Raw genomic sequence first — 13,637 nt, 5'->3', positions numbered from 1 at the left:
GTAGAATGCTCGTGAAATTGAAAAGCTGGTTATGCTGTTGGAAAACTAATTTGATATGATATTATCATCCCCCTTCCTTCGAAGAGTTGGATCCAGAAACTTGTTAGCTGATAAATTATGTGGGGATGGTTCTTATAGGGAAGATCTTTACATAGGGGCACCCATAATGTGGTTTCTCATGTCTGGAGTTGTTTGTAACAGAATAGTACTAACATGGTTCCCTTTCCAGGCTGTAGTATCTGTACCAGTTTGTACTGCAATTTCTTTATTCTCAGAAGCAAATTTAATGTAGACAATCATTTGTTTCCCCTAGGGATATAGGGTGACTAAACAGGGGAAGAGTTGTATCAACCTGGGATGGAAACAGGTTATTTCTGAGACACAAGGAGGAAAGATATTATCAACAATGACAATGGAGACTGACACACCAGCATGTGCCGAGATGGATGCATCCTCAGCAGCAACAGAAGAACATCTTTTGTTCAAGAAAGAAGTGAGGCCCCTTTTTCTTCGGTGTCATTATTTATTCAGTGATCTTTTGTTCTCTTTCAAGGATAACCTCCCAGCATATATGAACAGCTTACTCCCATTTCTCTTATCTACTATTTCTTATTTATTTTATTTAATGTTATGTGTGTGTGTGTGAGTTCCCACCTTACTATATTATTATACTATTTTTTTTCTCTGTAGAATCTCCTAATCTAAAATAGGGATGGGTGCTGACAATGTGTCCAGGAAAAGCAGTATTTCTGTTGGATTTTTATTTTTCTAGGATATTTTATTTTACCTTGTGCCATCTTTGCTCCTTTGTTCTTTGTTATGCAATAGAATAGTGGAATGAAATCATTTTAATAACCAACACACTGACAAAAGTTCGTGCCTCCATGATTTCATTTTCATGATTAAGAAATCAATTTACATCCCCTTCCCCTGTGTTTTCAGAAATTACATAGTACTCCCCTGTCAGATGACACTGTTAGTGTGGTGTTAGTTTTAAATTGTAAAGCCAATTTTAGCCTTTTGTAATTCAACCACAAATCAAATACCTATTTTACCCTTATGTTTCTTCTTAAACCATTTCCCCCTAAATGAAAAGTGAAGGTTTAGGGTACTGTAGTGAAAACCTAACTATTGTGAAAGTAGTAGTCACCATCTCAGACGAAGGTGAGGTGGTGATCAGGTGACGACTGCAAGCGACGGTAATATCCCTAACAATCCCAATCAAATAACAATGAAACTGCTTTTGAGTTTTTTAAGGGGGGTAATCCTCTCAATAATCCAAAACAATAAGCCAGAAGCAAGGGATCCCATACCCCTAACAATCCCAATCAAATAACCAAGCAGAATTGCAGAGAAAGAAATTTATAAGATTACAGAATTAAAGATAAACCTGAATACATCCAAATCAAAAAAGGAGCAAGAAATCAAGACCCATAAGCATGAGTTATTGGCATTAAGAAACAAAAAGAGATGTGAGTGAGGGAGATTGGGCGAGATGGGTAAAAAAAACAACAACAAAAGGCAGACAAATGGGAAAAATCAGAAAAGGGTTATGACTTCTGAGTCTCTCTCTCTCGGTTCTGACTTCTACCTTTCAATTGCCAAAAAAACTCTGCTACCTTTCACGAATGACATAAATTCAGTTGGAACCTGAAGAAAGATCAAGGGACTAAGGAAGGATTCAGATGAAAGACGGAAACTTAAATAGAGTTCAGAGATGCCGCCTGCCGATGATCCACAAGAATAGAGAAGGTCCCAAATCCTTGGCAGAGAAGCTGTTGCTTAGATCTTTGTTCGCTGTTTGCAAGCACTATTCGAGGTGAAATCCTTATTGATTCGAGGCTCTTCGGTTGGCACAATTTCATGGGCCGCTTCATTCTTATGCTACCCGTGAGAGCTTGTGGTTATGGCTTCCAAAAGACCCATGAGTGAGTCAAGGTCAAGCGTTCTGAGTAGGACAGGAAGAACTTCATTATCTTTTCGACCTGACTCTGGTACTACCAGGAGGCACCCGACGAGGGGAAGAGCAGTGAGCTTTTTGGACATCTTGGGTTGTAGATGCAATTTCTGCACATGGATCGGACGAAACCTCTCTCTGTTGCGCATGAAGGACCTTATGTGATAAGGAAGAAGCTCTCTCGTGCTCACTAATAATCCACGGTCTTACAGAGTACAACTATTAGAGCCCCATTCCCTCTGTAGTTACCGTGAATGTTCGCCAGGGAAGAGGTAGTTTGCTTTCGCCGGAGAAGATAAAGATATACAAGGGGGTGGGTTGAGGTGGGAAGGATCTGGTTTTGTTTAGAAAGGGAATAAGAGTCAAAATACAAGAATGAAGGGTAATATGGGTATTACCAAAATATTGTACAAACTTAATGGTATAAATTTAACGGAGTGAGCCTCCTAGCAAAATTTAACATACTACAGGGGAGGGGTATGCAATTTCTGTAAACAACATGGGAGGGGGATATAATAAGAGCAAAGTACATGGGAGGGGGATGTAAATTACTCAATTTTAACTCATCATGGGGTTACAACTTGAACAGAAAACTGCTGAATTGACCTATTTCTTGCGCGTTCCAATTGAAGTATTATGAATATAAGGGGCTTCTGAGTCTTCCAACAGTTGTTCCCATCTGCTGTGGTCATCTAATCATACAACCTAAAACGAGGTTTGAATTTCCATTTGTATAAAGTCAACCACAAATCTGATGTCGTGAAGTTGCAAAAACACCTACCATTGAACTTCTGAGCTGATAGCTCGTGAATGCCCCCTCCCCAAGGAAGAAAGTACTACAATGAATTGTTCTCACCTGCCAAATAATTATGGATAAGTTGGAAAAAAATTTCACGGAATACTGAAATTCTAACCAGGTCATCAATTCTGTATTCATTTTCCTGGATCTTGATCTTTCTGTCTTTGTTTCTACCATAATTTGACAGTGTTAACTATATTGATCACTACATTTTTCTCCAGGTGTTAGGTCCACAATTTGAAGAAGGGGATATGGACTTCCGTTCTCTTAGAGATGGATATGTGTGTAAAGTTTCACTAAAAATTACTTGAAGTTGATTGGGATGGCACAACCAATGATTAACAATGGTTTTCATCATTCCTTTCCAGATAACAATAACTCCTCTTGGTGCTCTTTCTCATCCTGACATGGATTGTCAGGCCTATTTCAAAGATTGGTCGCCACATGCGGTTGAATGGCCATCTTCAACAGTCATATAATGTTGTGAGTTCTATTATGAATTCAAACATTATGCATCTTTGTTATGTTAATGTTTCCCATTTAATGAAGCTTTGACAACTCAAATACATCCCTCAAGTCTGTTCTACTTGCATTAAGTTGATTCACATTTACTGCTACTCCCTGAAGACTTTACTATGATCTATTGCTAGGATTTAAAGGCCGGGATTCGAGACCAGATCGGCTGCCACTGATCCTGATCTGGATCAGCCAATCTTGCCTGATAGCTGACTGATTTCGACAGGCATTGGCAGGGACCAGCCAGTATTGGCTGGATTGGCAATCCTTGAAACCTTGGTCTACTGTGTTAAGGGGAGTCAATTTCATGTTCTTTTCTGTCTCTTGATGCTTTGTTGTTGCATCATGCTGTTTAGGGCATTAATATGTGGCGAGTGATCTACGGTTCTCATATGAACTTAGATTTAATGTGGAAGGTGGGTACAGAAAACAAGTTAAGAGTGTGATGTAATTTGCTTGAGTCACAACTATGACGTTCAGGCATGGAGATATATAGGGGGGTAATAATTGTCAAGGAATATCCCCACCCTCCAAATCATTTCATACAGTATAATGTAAACTGTATTTATATATTTTTTTCTATATTGCTTTGTAGTGGCCACTTTGTTAAGGGCACCAGTTTTAATGAGGGAACCATTCTCTTTACCACTTAGAAACACCATACCATTAACTGAATTATTAAGTTTGAGTTACATGTATATTTATTGGCATAACTAGGCTGCTTTATTCTAATTTCTTATCCAAAAAATAAAATAAAATAAAATAAAATAAAAATTGACTCCTACTTAGACTCTGAGTTGCTAAGAGTATAGATTCCTACTAGCACGTTCTAATCTAACTACAAGAAGTAAAAGCAATCAACTTAGTTGATAATACTATAGCATAAAAACCAAAGTCCTGACTAAATTTTAACTCCCAATATGACTCAGAACAGAAAGAATAATATATATATATATATATATACACACTCCCTTTGTTCTTCAAGGACGGTTCTCATTCTCATATCGGTTTGATTGATGGTTTCAAGGCCCAAATGACCAAATTAGGTATCGAAACTTTTAGGAAACCCTGTTTTAGGCTGTCTAAACATAGTATACACCCAAATTAGGTCCTGAACCTGCTTAGTCCTGGTTTCTAAATCTGATTTTTTGAGCTTACCTTCTAATTGTTTCAGTTTCTATTTCCTGACCAATTTCTAATTCTGTTCTAATTCTGTTTTGGAATTTTCTATTGTCCAAGACAGTACATTATCTCCTGATCTAGCTGCTAGATTTATTCAGAAATTTGGAATCCTTTGGTCTCTCTGATTGAGTGTCATTTCACCCAAGCATGGCCTGTTTGGTTTCATGTGATCCTACCTGTTGGGCAGAATCTGAAACCTATTTCTAGGTTAAACCAGATTCTATTACTTGGTGGACTAGTTTGGCAGCTGGCTTTGTAAACCTAGCTAAACCCTAGCTAAACCCTTTAGAATGAATCTTGAAATTAGTATTCATGTAGCAACTTATCTAGGTGAGATCAGGCTTAGTTGAGTTGGGTTGTATATTTACTGTATTCATTGTGATAGTACAAGGAGGCGTACAGTTATGAGACAATCTTTAGGTTCCACAGTTATTTTGGCTCTGGATTCTGGCTTGCTGTAAATGAGACACATGGTAAATTATGGTGCCCAACCCCCCCCTTTTTTTTTATACTGTCATTGGTTATTTGGATTTAAAAATGTACCACACTCCATGTTTCTGGCTCTTTGTTCACTAGGTCAATTAGGGTGGGCATCCGACTCAAATCAGTTAGACACCAGAGACTCATAAAATGCTCTTTTTTTTTTTTTTTTTTTTTACTTTTATTGGTAATGTGGATGTAAAAATGTATCACTCCATGTTTCTGGCTATCTATTCACTAGGTCAATTAGGCAGGGCATCCGACTCAAATCAGTTAGACACCAGAGACTCATAAAATGCTCTTTTTTTCTTCCTTTTTTTACTGTCATTGGTAATGTGGATGTAAAAATGTATCACTCCATGCTTCTGGCTATTTACTCACTAGGTCAATTAGGCAGGGCATCCGACTCATTGAGGACTGCCAATGTTTTGGTTTCTCTGTCATTTTTATTTTTATTTTTTTATTGTTAGATGGGTTTGTTTGATAGAATCAGGTGTGGGATTTCCTTGAATGAACCATGTTTGCTCAGAATTTGCGAACCAAGGATCCCAATTATTTTTAAGGAAAAATGTGTTATGCACTTTTGGAGATCAAATGAAACCCTTCTCTTCACTAGTTGATATGGAAAAGAAAAACCATTTTCTTCCTTGGCATGGTGATGGTTACTTGAAACCGTTTGTAAGATTTCTGTGTTTAGTTGTGTTAGTCTTTTATTGTTCACGGTTAATCTTATTAGCTCACAATCTTTTTTCTGAAACAATCAAACTTTGCCTTGTATAGAGGAACTCCAGGTATGTGGATTCTTGCAGGTTCAGACATTGCTGAAGACATTCTTTGGTTGTCTCTTCTGTACTACTACATTACTCCCAGCCTTCAATCAAGAGGGTCAAAATTTACCCATGTTGATGAGGGCATATATGGATACACATAAAATTTACCTTTTGAGTAACTTTCAGAATGGATTGTAATAAAAATAAATATTTATGATATAATGGTCTTCTTAGTAATTATTATTGAAAATGTATATTAATCTGTTTGTACTATCTGGTACTTTATTTACCCAAGAGTAAGTGGAATGTAACTCAACAAGATTTGTGAGCTTTGCACTTTCGGTTGATTATTCTTAAACTTTCCCTTGTCTGTGAGGTTGGCAAGAAGATCAGTCAAGAGCTTCTCAGTGTGATGTTGCTAGAAGGGTATGGTATAAATTTCCTGAATTCCTCCGGCTTTAGCTAGCTCCTTTCAGAGGGCATCCTAGACCTGTTTCAGATTTGGGCTTGGCCGCTTCTGTTGAAAGGGGTAGAGATATACCTCTGGAGATTTGTGCATCTGGCTTTACCTAGGGAGAAGGGAGGATTGTCATTAAGGGCCTGTTTGTTTGTCGGGAAAGAGTGGGATGGTGAAAAGGGGGTGGCTATGCAGGGTCCTAGGAGAGGTGAGTTCAGTCCTAACCTTTGGCATTTTTACGCAAAGTGGCTATACTCAAGACTCGAACCTGGCATTGCCCTGGGTAGCCTCAACCTTTTACAATTGCTCTAAGCAATGGCCCCTCGTTCCATGTTATTTCAAGAATAGTGTCTACTGTAATAGTTGCGTTAGACACTATTACTGATTATCCTAGGGTTTGGGCTGTGGTGGTTTGTGGTTTCTCTGCCGTTGTTGGCCTTTTGTGGTCCATTCCCCTTGGAAGTACCTTTGAATTCATATTTGGTTTTGATCCAAGGACTTTGGGATTTATGGATATTTCTTGGGTCTCTTGGATATCGGAGATACATTGCAAACATAATATCTTGCCCTTTACTTAGGGTAGGGATGGCAATGGGTAACAACCCTTACCCTCCTCACGGTTAGGGGTACCCTACAGGTAGGTAAGGAATTGCCTTACCCTTACCCTCCAAAGAATTGGTAAAGTTTCTATCCGGCGGGTAGACGGGTAAAGCTATAACTGAATTTTAACATAATATTTAAATAAAGGGATTAAAAAACTGAAATATTCAAATGATTTAACCTAATAAACTGCAAAATATCAATTTAAGCATAAAATCTCTTACAGGAATTATCTATGAAAAGAATAAACAGCATAAAAATGGGCCACAATAAAGGGTTGGACTACTAGGTCATGGGCTATGAGTTACTTGTAGCCTTAAATCTAAAGTTCACTTGAGTCACCAGACAAAGTATGAACTACATCTCAATTATTTGTTATTGTTTTTCACTAAAAAGAATACATTTCTATATATATATTATTATTATTATTATTATTTAAATATATTTGATAATTTTAAATTTCCTTTTCCCTCTTTGAGTCTTTTTTTTTTTCCCCCTTTCTGGGCAAAAAGAAAAGAACTTATAATTAATAATATTTATATTAAAAAAAAAAAGAGAGAGAGAGAGGATTTCGTAATTGAGCTTTACAAGTCAAGCTTCTCAAAAATTCATAATTGCAGATTTACTAGAAGCCTTTTGAGTCTTAACCCTAGATCCCCTATAAAGCAGGTTTCGGAGTTGGCCCACACTGCATCATAGCACACAAGGATCAAGTAATAGGTATGGGGATCAATATGACAATATCAGCCTGGAGCAGATGGATTTACCCTATTTTTATTTAAAAAAGAAAAAAAAGTTTTTATTTGTTACTTTTTTACCCTTGGTCCGTATTGATCCTCCGATACTTGATCAGCTAAGAATCAGTAGAATCAGTATTGAGTATTGACCTCTGCGGATACCAATTCCTCAAACCATGATGGCAGAGTGGAAGAAAGGAGTTTGGTGCCGTTGCTCATTGAGTGTCCGTTCAAGGCCCAACATGTATCTCATTTATCATTATTAAAATGCCTTGAAGGATATTTTTGGAAATGAAAAAAAGCTTGTGTTAACTGTTGAGCGTACATTCAATATATCCACTCTTAGAAGAAGGTATCAAAGCAATAGTTTGATCGATTATGTATTTTACATTTGGGATTGTAGGCGCCATTTAGAATTTGACATTTTCTTTTAATTGCTTTTTAATCTTATTCCTAAAAGGTTTTTTAAGTCAAAGGTGAAAAGAGATTTTCAAAAATAATTTGAAAATGACATATCATTATATCATTATGAAAAACTATCATTCTTATTCATTGTGAAATGATAGAATTTACTTTTGTTGGAAAAAAAAAAATCCCTTCAAATTCTGTTGACAATTTTGTTCTCTTTCTTCACCCTTACAGATGGTAAGCAAGTGTATGCAAGTGTCATCCCTAGAATTTGCATTGTATTTCAGTTTGGTGAAGTGTGGGAACCAGTCCTTTAGGCAACATTGTTTCATCAAAATTGCATTTCACGAAGGTGGAAGTTTTTCCATCACCTAGAGGTGAGATATTTTTTCATCAATAGTAATTTGATGCTATGATTGGACTTTTAGAACTATGAATCTCATTATAAACTTTACTCTTTGTATCCTTCCTTGATCGAATTAGATGGTCAAAACCCATGATTGAAATGATTTTATCTTAGATATGGTCCTCTGCAAATATAACATCCCATATTTTGTTTCCCTTCTCTCTAGGTTCTCTTAAATACATGAAGATGAAGAGGGAGGGAGGGAGGGGCAATGACATACTATTGCTTATAATATATCGTTCAAGATTAGGCATAGAAGGAGGGCAAAAGCTCAATTACAACAAGCCAAAGGCTTTAGATATTAAAGTTCTCTTTCAGTGAGATCAATTATGAACTTACTTATTATACTTTTAAACCCCATTGTGACTTTGAGGTTCTCTTGTGGTGAAAGAGCCCCACACTTCGGTGAGTGAGTCCCAAGAGACCTAGAGTTAAAGTGGTCTTCTCTGACCTTTGTTGCATTGCAATTGGTTCCTCATATTGTAGTTGACCTCTTTTCTATTTTCAATCTTTATACACTTCCACTTCAAGTAAGCATCAGCTAACTTGGTATTAGAGTAAATTCCTACTCTTGAGGTGAACAAATTCCTCAATAAATTCAAAACAAAAAGTTGAACTCGATGATGGAGAAAATTGCCAAAGATCGTTTGCTGCTTCACAAACTAGAGTAAACTCCCGTGTTCAACAAAGGGGCAATGGAATAAAGACAACCCACGTAAAATTGCACTTGGGAAAACGACTAATATGAATTTAAGGACGAGTTCTTTCCACAAAGGCATTTAATGCCCTCCCATCACCTCAATCCCCCTCCCAAACGTCTCTTCATCACTCGCTTTTTCTATATTATCCAAGATATTCTCAACAACTATATTTTTGGATAGGATTCGTCTCCATAGAGTCCAGGGATTAGAGGTTGAGGTCACCCCAGCCGTGGGATCACTCTCTGATCCCTGGGCTTTATGAAGAGGAGTGGGATCCTATATTCTCTCTCTCTCTCTCTCTCTCTCTCTCTCTCTCTCTCTCTCTCTCTCTCTCTCTCTCTCTCGGTGTACTTGGAACTCCTCTAGTACCGACTACTGAGTGAATCCCACACTTATAAATAAATGAGTCCCCAAAAAATTATAACATTTTTATCAAGGAAAAAAGAAAAAGGGAGAGATCATAGCGTTAATAGTCATATCTAACCCTTGAGTTAAGTGGATCTCTCACACTATACGAAAAGGTTTTTATTGTTATTTTATTTTTATTTTTTTACAATAAAAACCTTCTATGTTTTCTAATTTGTTAACCTTTTCGTTTTGAGCTGCACACAAGTAGCCTAGGAAAGTCATAGAGAACAGCCCACTTGGGAAAGAAAGAAACAAAGTAGTGCTGTGTAGGGTCTTCTTCCGGTCCAAAGGATTGAAGTAGAGGTATTTTGCTTACAAGTTTCTTGTTTTTCTAAGAATTGTTTGGAAGACTTGAAAATCAGGTTAGGTGCCCTTTCCATTTTATAATGTACACAGATAAGCTAACTCCATCACAACTCATATTCACACAAGATAGAAAAGGACTAATCATCACAATAGTTGGTGAACTTCATATTCATCACCAATTCAAATTCCTTTGCATGGACAAAGGGTAGAGCATGTGATAGTGGGTTAGAGGAAACCACACCAATCTAGCTACCTTATCAAATTTTCAGCCCTATAGGAACTAATTATAGATAGAACCTCCCCCTCTTTTGGTGTTCCCTTTTTTTGTTTGATGGTAATTGTTCCTCTCCTCCCACCTCCAAAAGGATTTAGGATTTTGTTGTATCCTCTATGATGGTTTCCCCCCCCCCCTTCCCCCATTATTTTTATCTGTAAGGATTGCCACATTGACTAGCTTTAGAGGCTACTGCTTTGGTTTGTTTCTTTTTTCTTTAATATATTTCATTCATCTAAGAAAAAAAAAAACTATATATAAAATTTAAACTTTAAGGTATCATAAAGTTAATAATAATGTTATTTTATGAAAGTGAAATCTAATTATATTTCTGTGAGATTTTCTGTCAATTCAGACATACTTTTAGATCTCTCTCTCACTCTCTCATATTATTTATTTATTTATTTATTAAGAAAGAATAAGGGAAAACCAAGCTAAAACGCCCGAGTAAAACTAGAAACACCTAGAAGATCCTCTAGTTGAGTTGAAACCTCTCCGGAAATAACAACACAACAGAACAACGTTTAACAAAAGAAAAACGAAAAAATAGATCACTCACACAGAGAACACAAAGATTTACGTAATTCATTCAAATCAAGAATCGTCCATGGCCCAAGATGGATTTGGTTTCTTCTATCACATAGGCTTATTCACTTTGCCACATAACAAAAGCAAATTTCACCTATACTTATGAAAAAGAAAACTCCACAAAAATTATGAAAAAGGCTATAGATTACTTAAAAGGGACTTTAAAAGGGTACTTGTTGAGCACGTGAAAGAATGAAAGAAACCTTCTTAATTAAACAAATCAAGATAGACAAAGAAAAAAGGATACATCATGAACGTCAAAACTAATTTTAGGTGATATCAACAACAATTTATATTCATGATGAGTGTTCTAAGAAAAAAAAAGCAGCTCTTCAAGATTGAGAGCTAAACAAAATCTTTTATATGTAAGATGCCCATATGCTAAAACTCTAGTTACAGATCATGGAAAACTTGAAAATAAAAGAAAAGAAGAAAGTGGTGCCTGGGGGCAAAGAGGAAAGAAGCCAATATATAAGCATGTATGAGATTTATGTATTATATGTACACGACGACTCCTTCCTTTAGTTTCTTCACAGGCCTTCTAGACCTCATTATTCTGATGGTAAGGAAGGTGTGTTTGATCCACCAAGATTGACCAGAGGACATGCACATCTTCGCAAGGGCAGGACTTAACGTCCTCGTACAGGATGTATATCCCTCTACCTGAAAAAATAAACACAAGACAATCCAGTTAAATAGAAAGCTGATATAATGGAGTGGAATATAGGAATAAGATACATAATTGAGAGAAATGTTCAACAACTGTTAAAACAAATAGCATTAGAGAGGGAGAGATTCTGTAATTTGATTTGATACAGCACACAATAAGGAAAGAAAAGAAAAAAACAGAAGCAGAGAGGAGAATGTAGCATGATTTAGCATAAAACAATGAAGAGCATGGCAAGAACCGAGATAAAGAAAGCAAGCACATAACAGCTGTCTACAGGTAATGTGGAAAAAGGGAAGATGGGTAGGAAGTAGGATTTACTCTTTTTTTGGGCTGAGTGCAGACGAACCCAGAGCTTCTTCAATGGGGAGAAGAGGGATTGCAGCCACCCCATTTGGTGAAGTGGGTATGGTTCATGTTAGGTGAGAGAGTGGGAAGGAAATAGAGTAGAGAAGTTAAGAGAAAGAAACTGTAGGTTTGCTTGGACAAGGGTGAAGTCTCTAAATCACTATTCCTTTACATATTTTCCCTTCCCTTGCATACCAATCATGATTAAAACATTTTCCTCTTGGTACAATGTCTTTGTCACCACCTCTTTCCCTTCTAGTAGGGGCCAACCAATCCCTTTTAGTCATTTTTACACTTCAGAAAGCTCTTCTGTTTGCCCTTTGTGTTGTGCATGTTTGATATCCATTCCTCACTATCAAGTATAACACTATAACTGTCCTTGTGCTTTAAGACATACTTACTTTTCTACACTAACTTTTGATGTATACACCCACACGTAGGACTTCACTTTTTGCCCTTTTTGTATCCTTCTTGTGTGTCAAGTAAAGGAAACCCCCAGAAGTCTCCTTTCCTAAAAGCACTTTAATTTTAATCAAAGTTCAACCCTGAATTTTTTTTTTCTTTTTGGGCAAGTGGGTTTATTTAGTAATGCTACAAGTAGAGTGGCATTGGTTGCACGAAAACCTCTATTAAGGGTACTGGCTTTTCTGTCTTGGCACCCTCACTATAGTTCTGAACTGTTATTCACAAGTGTTCATACTTGAAGCTGTGAAGATCCTTGAGATTCAAACTAAATTGCTAGTCTTAATGAACACTAGAAGGTGATGGATTTCCTCCCCTGTGATTTTTTGTTGGAAATGACAATGAGCTGCAGTTTATGTAGTTTATGTTTATAAGCAGTATCCTCTGAAGGTTAATCGATGGCTATTCATTAGCAATGTAACTTGATCTTCTCCTGACTTTGATGTTAGAAGCAAAAACCAGAGTGTGCCATTCAGTAGTCGAGATATTAGTTCAAGATAATTGTCTTGGTTCAGAAAAACTGAGCTTTTAATCCTGTGTCGACGTAGATAAGGGAAGACAACTTCCACCTTACCAGGTCTTGGAGCACCACACAACCAAAGTGACGTTCGTAACTTCATTTTTCAATTATTTTGGTGAAAAATACAGAAGTTTTACTAATTAATCAAGTCCCATATCATAACCAGTGAAACAGATTTTGATTGTTGTAAAATTTTGGATTTAGTTTCCTTTCAACCATTGGAACGGGACTGGGATCATTGAAATTTCTCAAATACACCCCTTCCTAAACTGAACTAACACTATTAACATGCACATTAAGCAAAGTGAAATCACACTGCATGAATGATTTCTAACGCCAATGACACTGTTTAGATAATCATAACAGGCTATCAAGTAACTTCACAAGGATGGTAATTAACATTAGCAACAGTTAGAAATACACTAACCACAGTAACAATAGGAATCATTTTGTATCTCTCCCCCCACCCACCCACCCAAAAAAATAACAATTCGTCGTCATCCAAATTGATGAGCATCCATGATCAGTATGTCAAAGCAATGTAACAGGACGATTGAAGTCTTCCGGTGAAGATGCTACTTCTCATATCCATCAAGAGAAGGCAGAAATTATACAGTTCTTCATAGGTGGGTTCTCTGACCCCAGCAGTAAACGCTAAGCACATTTGACGTTTTAATTTGTTCTTTTGTTTAGCTATTTGACACTCCCCTGATGAAGGAACTGAACAAATGCTGCTCCATAAATTCAAGAGACAACTTCCAATATCCAGTTCTTCAAGTAGGTTAGATTACTGCACAGACAAGAACCAAAACGAGCACTAGTGCAGCAGCAGCCAACACCAAGAAGATAATCCAGCAAACATTCCAAATCCATCTTTTCCAACCAAGGGAAACGGTTTGTCTTCTCTGCTCATGAACAGGAATAAATTAAAATAAATTAGAAAAGAAAGACTGGCACAAGAATATAACTTGTATGCAGACTGCAGAGTACCTGCAATTGACTTCTGGTTGCATCATCTTTCTGCTTCTTTTTTTTTTTTTGGGGGGGGGGG

General features: G+C 37.0%; 2 protein-coding genes and 1 long non-coding RNA gene across 7 annotated transcripts in view; 1 reads left to right on the top strand and 2 right to left on the bottom strand.

Annotated features, from left to right (window-relative positions):
* LOC122066912 (5'-nucleotidase SurE-like) overlaps positions 1–5,977 on the top strand; it is a 39,047-nt gene extending 33,070 nt beyond the window's left edge. Inside the window, exons 7-10 of one of the 3 annotated variants that reach the window (XM_042630738.1) lie at positions 314–493; positions 2,978–3,037; positions 3,125–3,239; positions 5,715–5,977. In XM_042630738.1, coding sequence (XP_042486672.1) covers positions 314–493; positions 2,978–3,037; positions 3,125–3,235 — 351 coding nt within the window. In that variant the 3' untranslated portion in view covers positions 3,236–3,239; positions 5,715–5,977. Of the gene's footprint in view, positions 1–313; positions 494–2,977; positions 3,038–3,124; positions 3,240–3,406; positions 3,901–5,714 lie in introns of those variants that run through there. The other 2 variants (XM_042630739.1, XM_042630741.1) reach the window with 2 other exon arrangements.
* A 4,886-nt stretch (positions 5,978–10,863) lies between these two features.
* Positions 10,864–13,047, bottom strand: LOC122066907. Its single transcript, XR_006136526.1, has 2 exons — positions 11,578–13,047; positions 10,864–11,252 (listed from the first exon to the last, which is right to left on the bottom strand). It is a non-coding gene; the product is annotated as an uncharacterized LOC122066907 (long non-coding RNA).
* A 15-nt stretch (positions 13,048–13,062) lies between these two features.
* Positions 13,063–13,637, bottom strand: part of LOC122066906 — a 3,776-nt gene continuing 3,201 nt past the window's right edge. The window contains exons 5-6 of one of the 3 annotated variants that reach the window (XM_042630732.1): positions 13,577–13,612; positions 13,063–13,491 (exon numbers count right to left, since the gene is read on the bottom strand). In XM_042630732.1, coding sequence (XP_042486666.1) covers positions 13,369–13,491; positions 13,577–13,612 — 159 coding nt within the window. In that variant the 3' untranslated portion in view covers positions 13,063–13,368. The remainder of the gene's footprint in view (positions 13,492–13,576; positions 13,613–13,637) is intronic. The other 2 variants (XM_042630733.1, XM_042630734.1) reach the window with 2 other exon arrangements.

This window comes from Macadamia integrifolia, unplaced genomic scaffold, assembly GCF_013358625.1.
Source record: "Macadamia integrifolia cultivar HAES 741 unplaced genomic scaffold, SCU_Mint_v3 scaffold263, whole genome shotgun sequence".
NCBI classification, from domain to species: Eukaryota; Viridiplantae; Streptophyta; class Magnoliopsida; order Proteales; family Proteaceae; genus Macadamia; species Macadamia integrifolia.
Note: the sequence above shows the minus strand (reverse complement) of the source record. Positions and strands in the feature narration are given on the sequence as shown.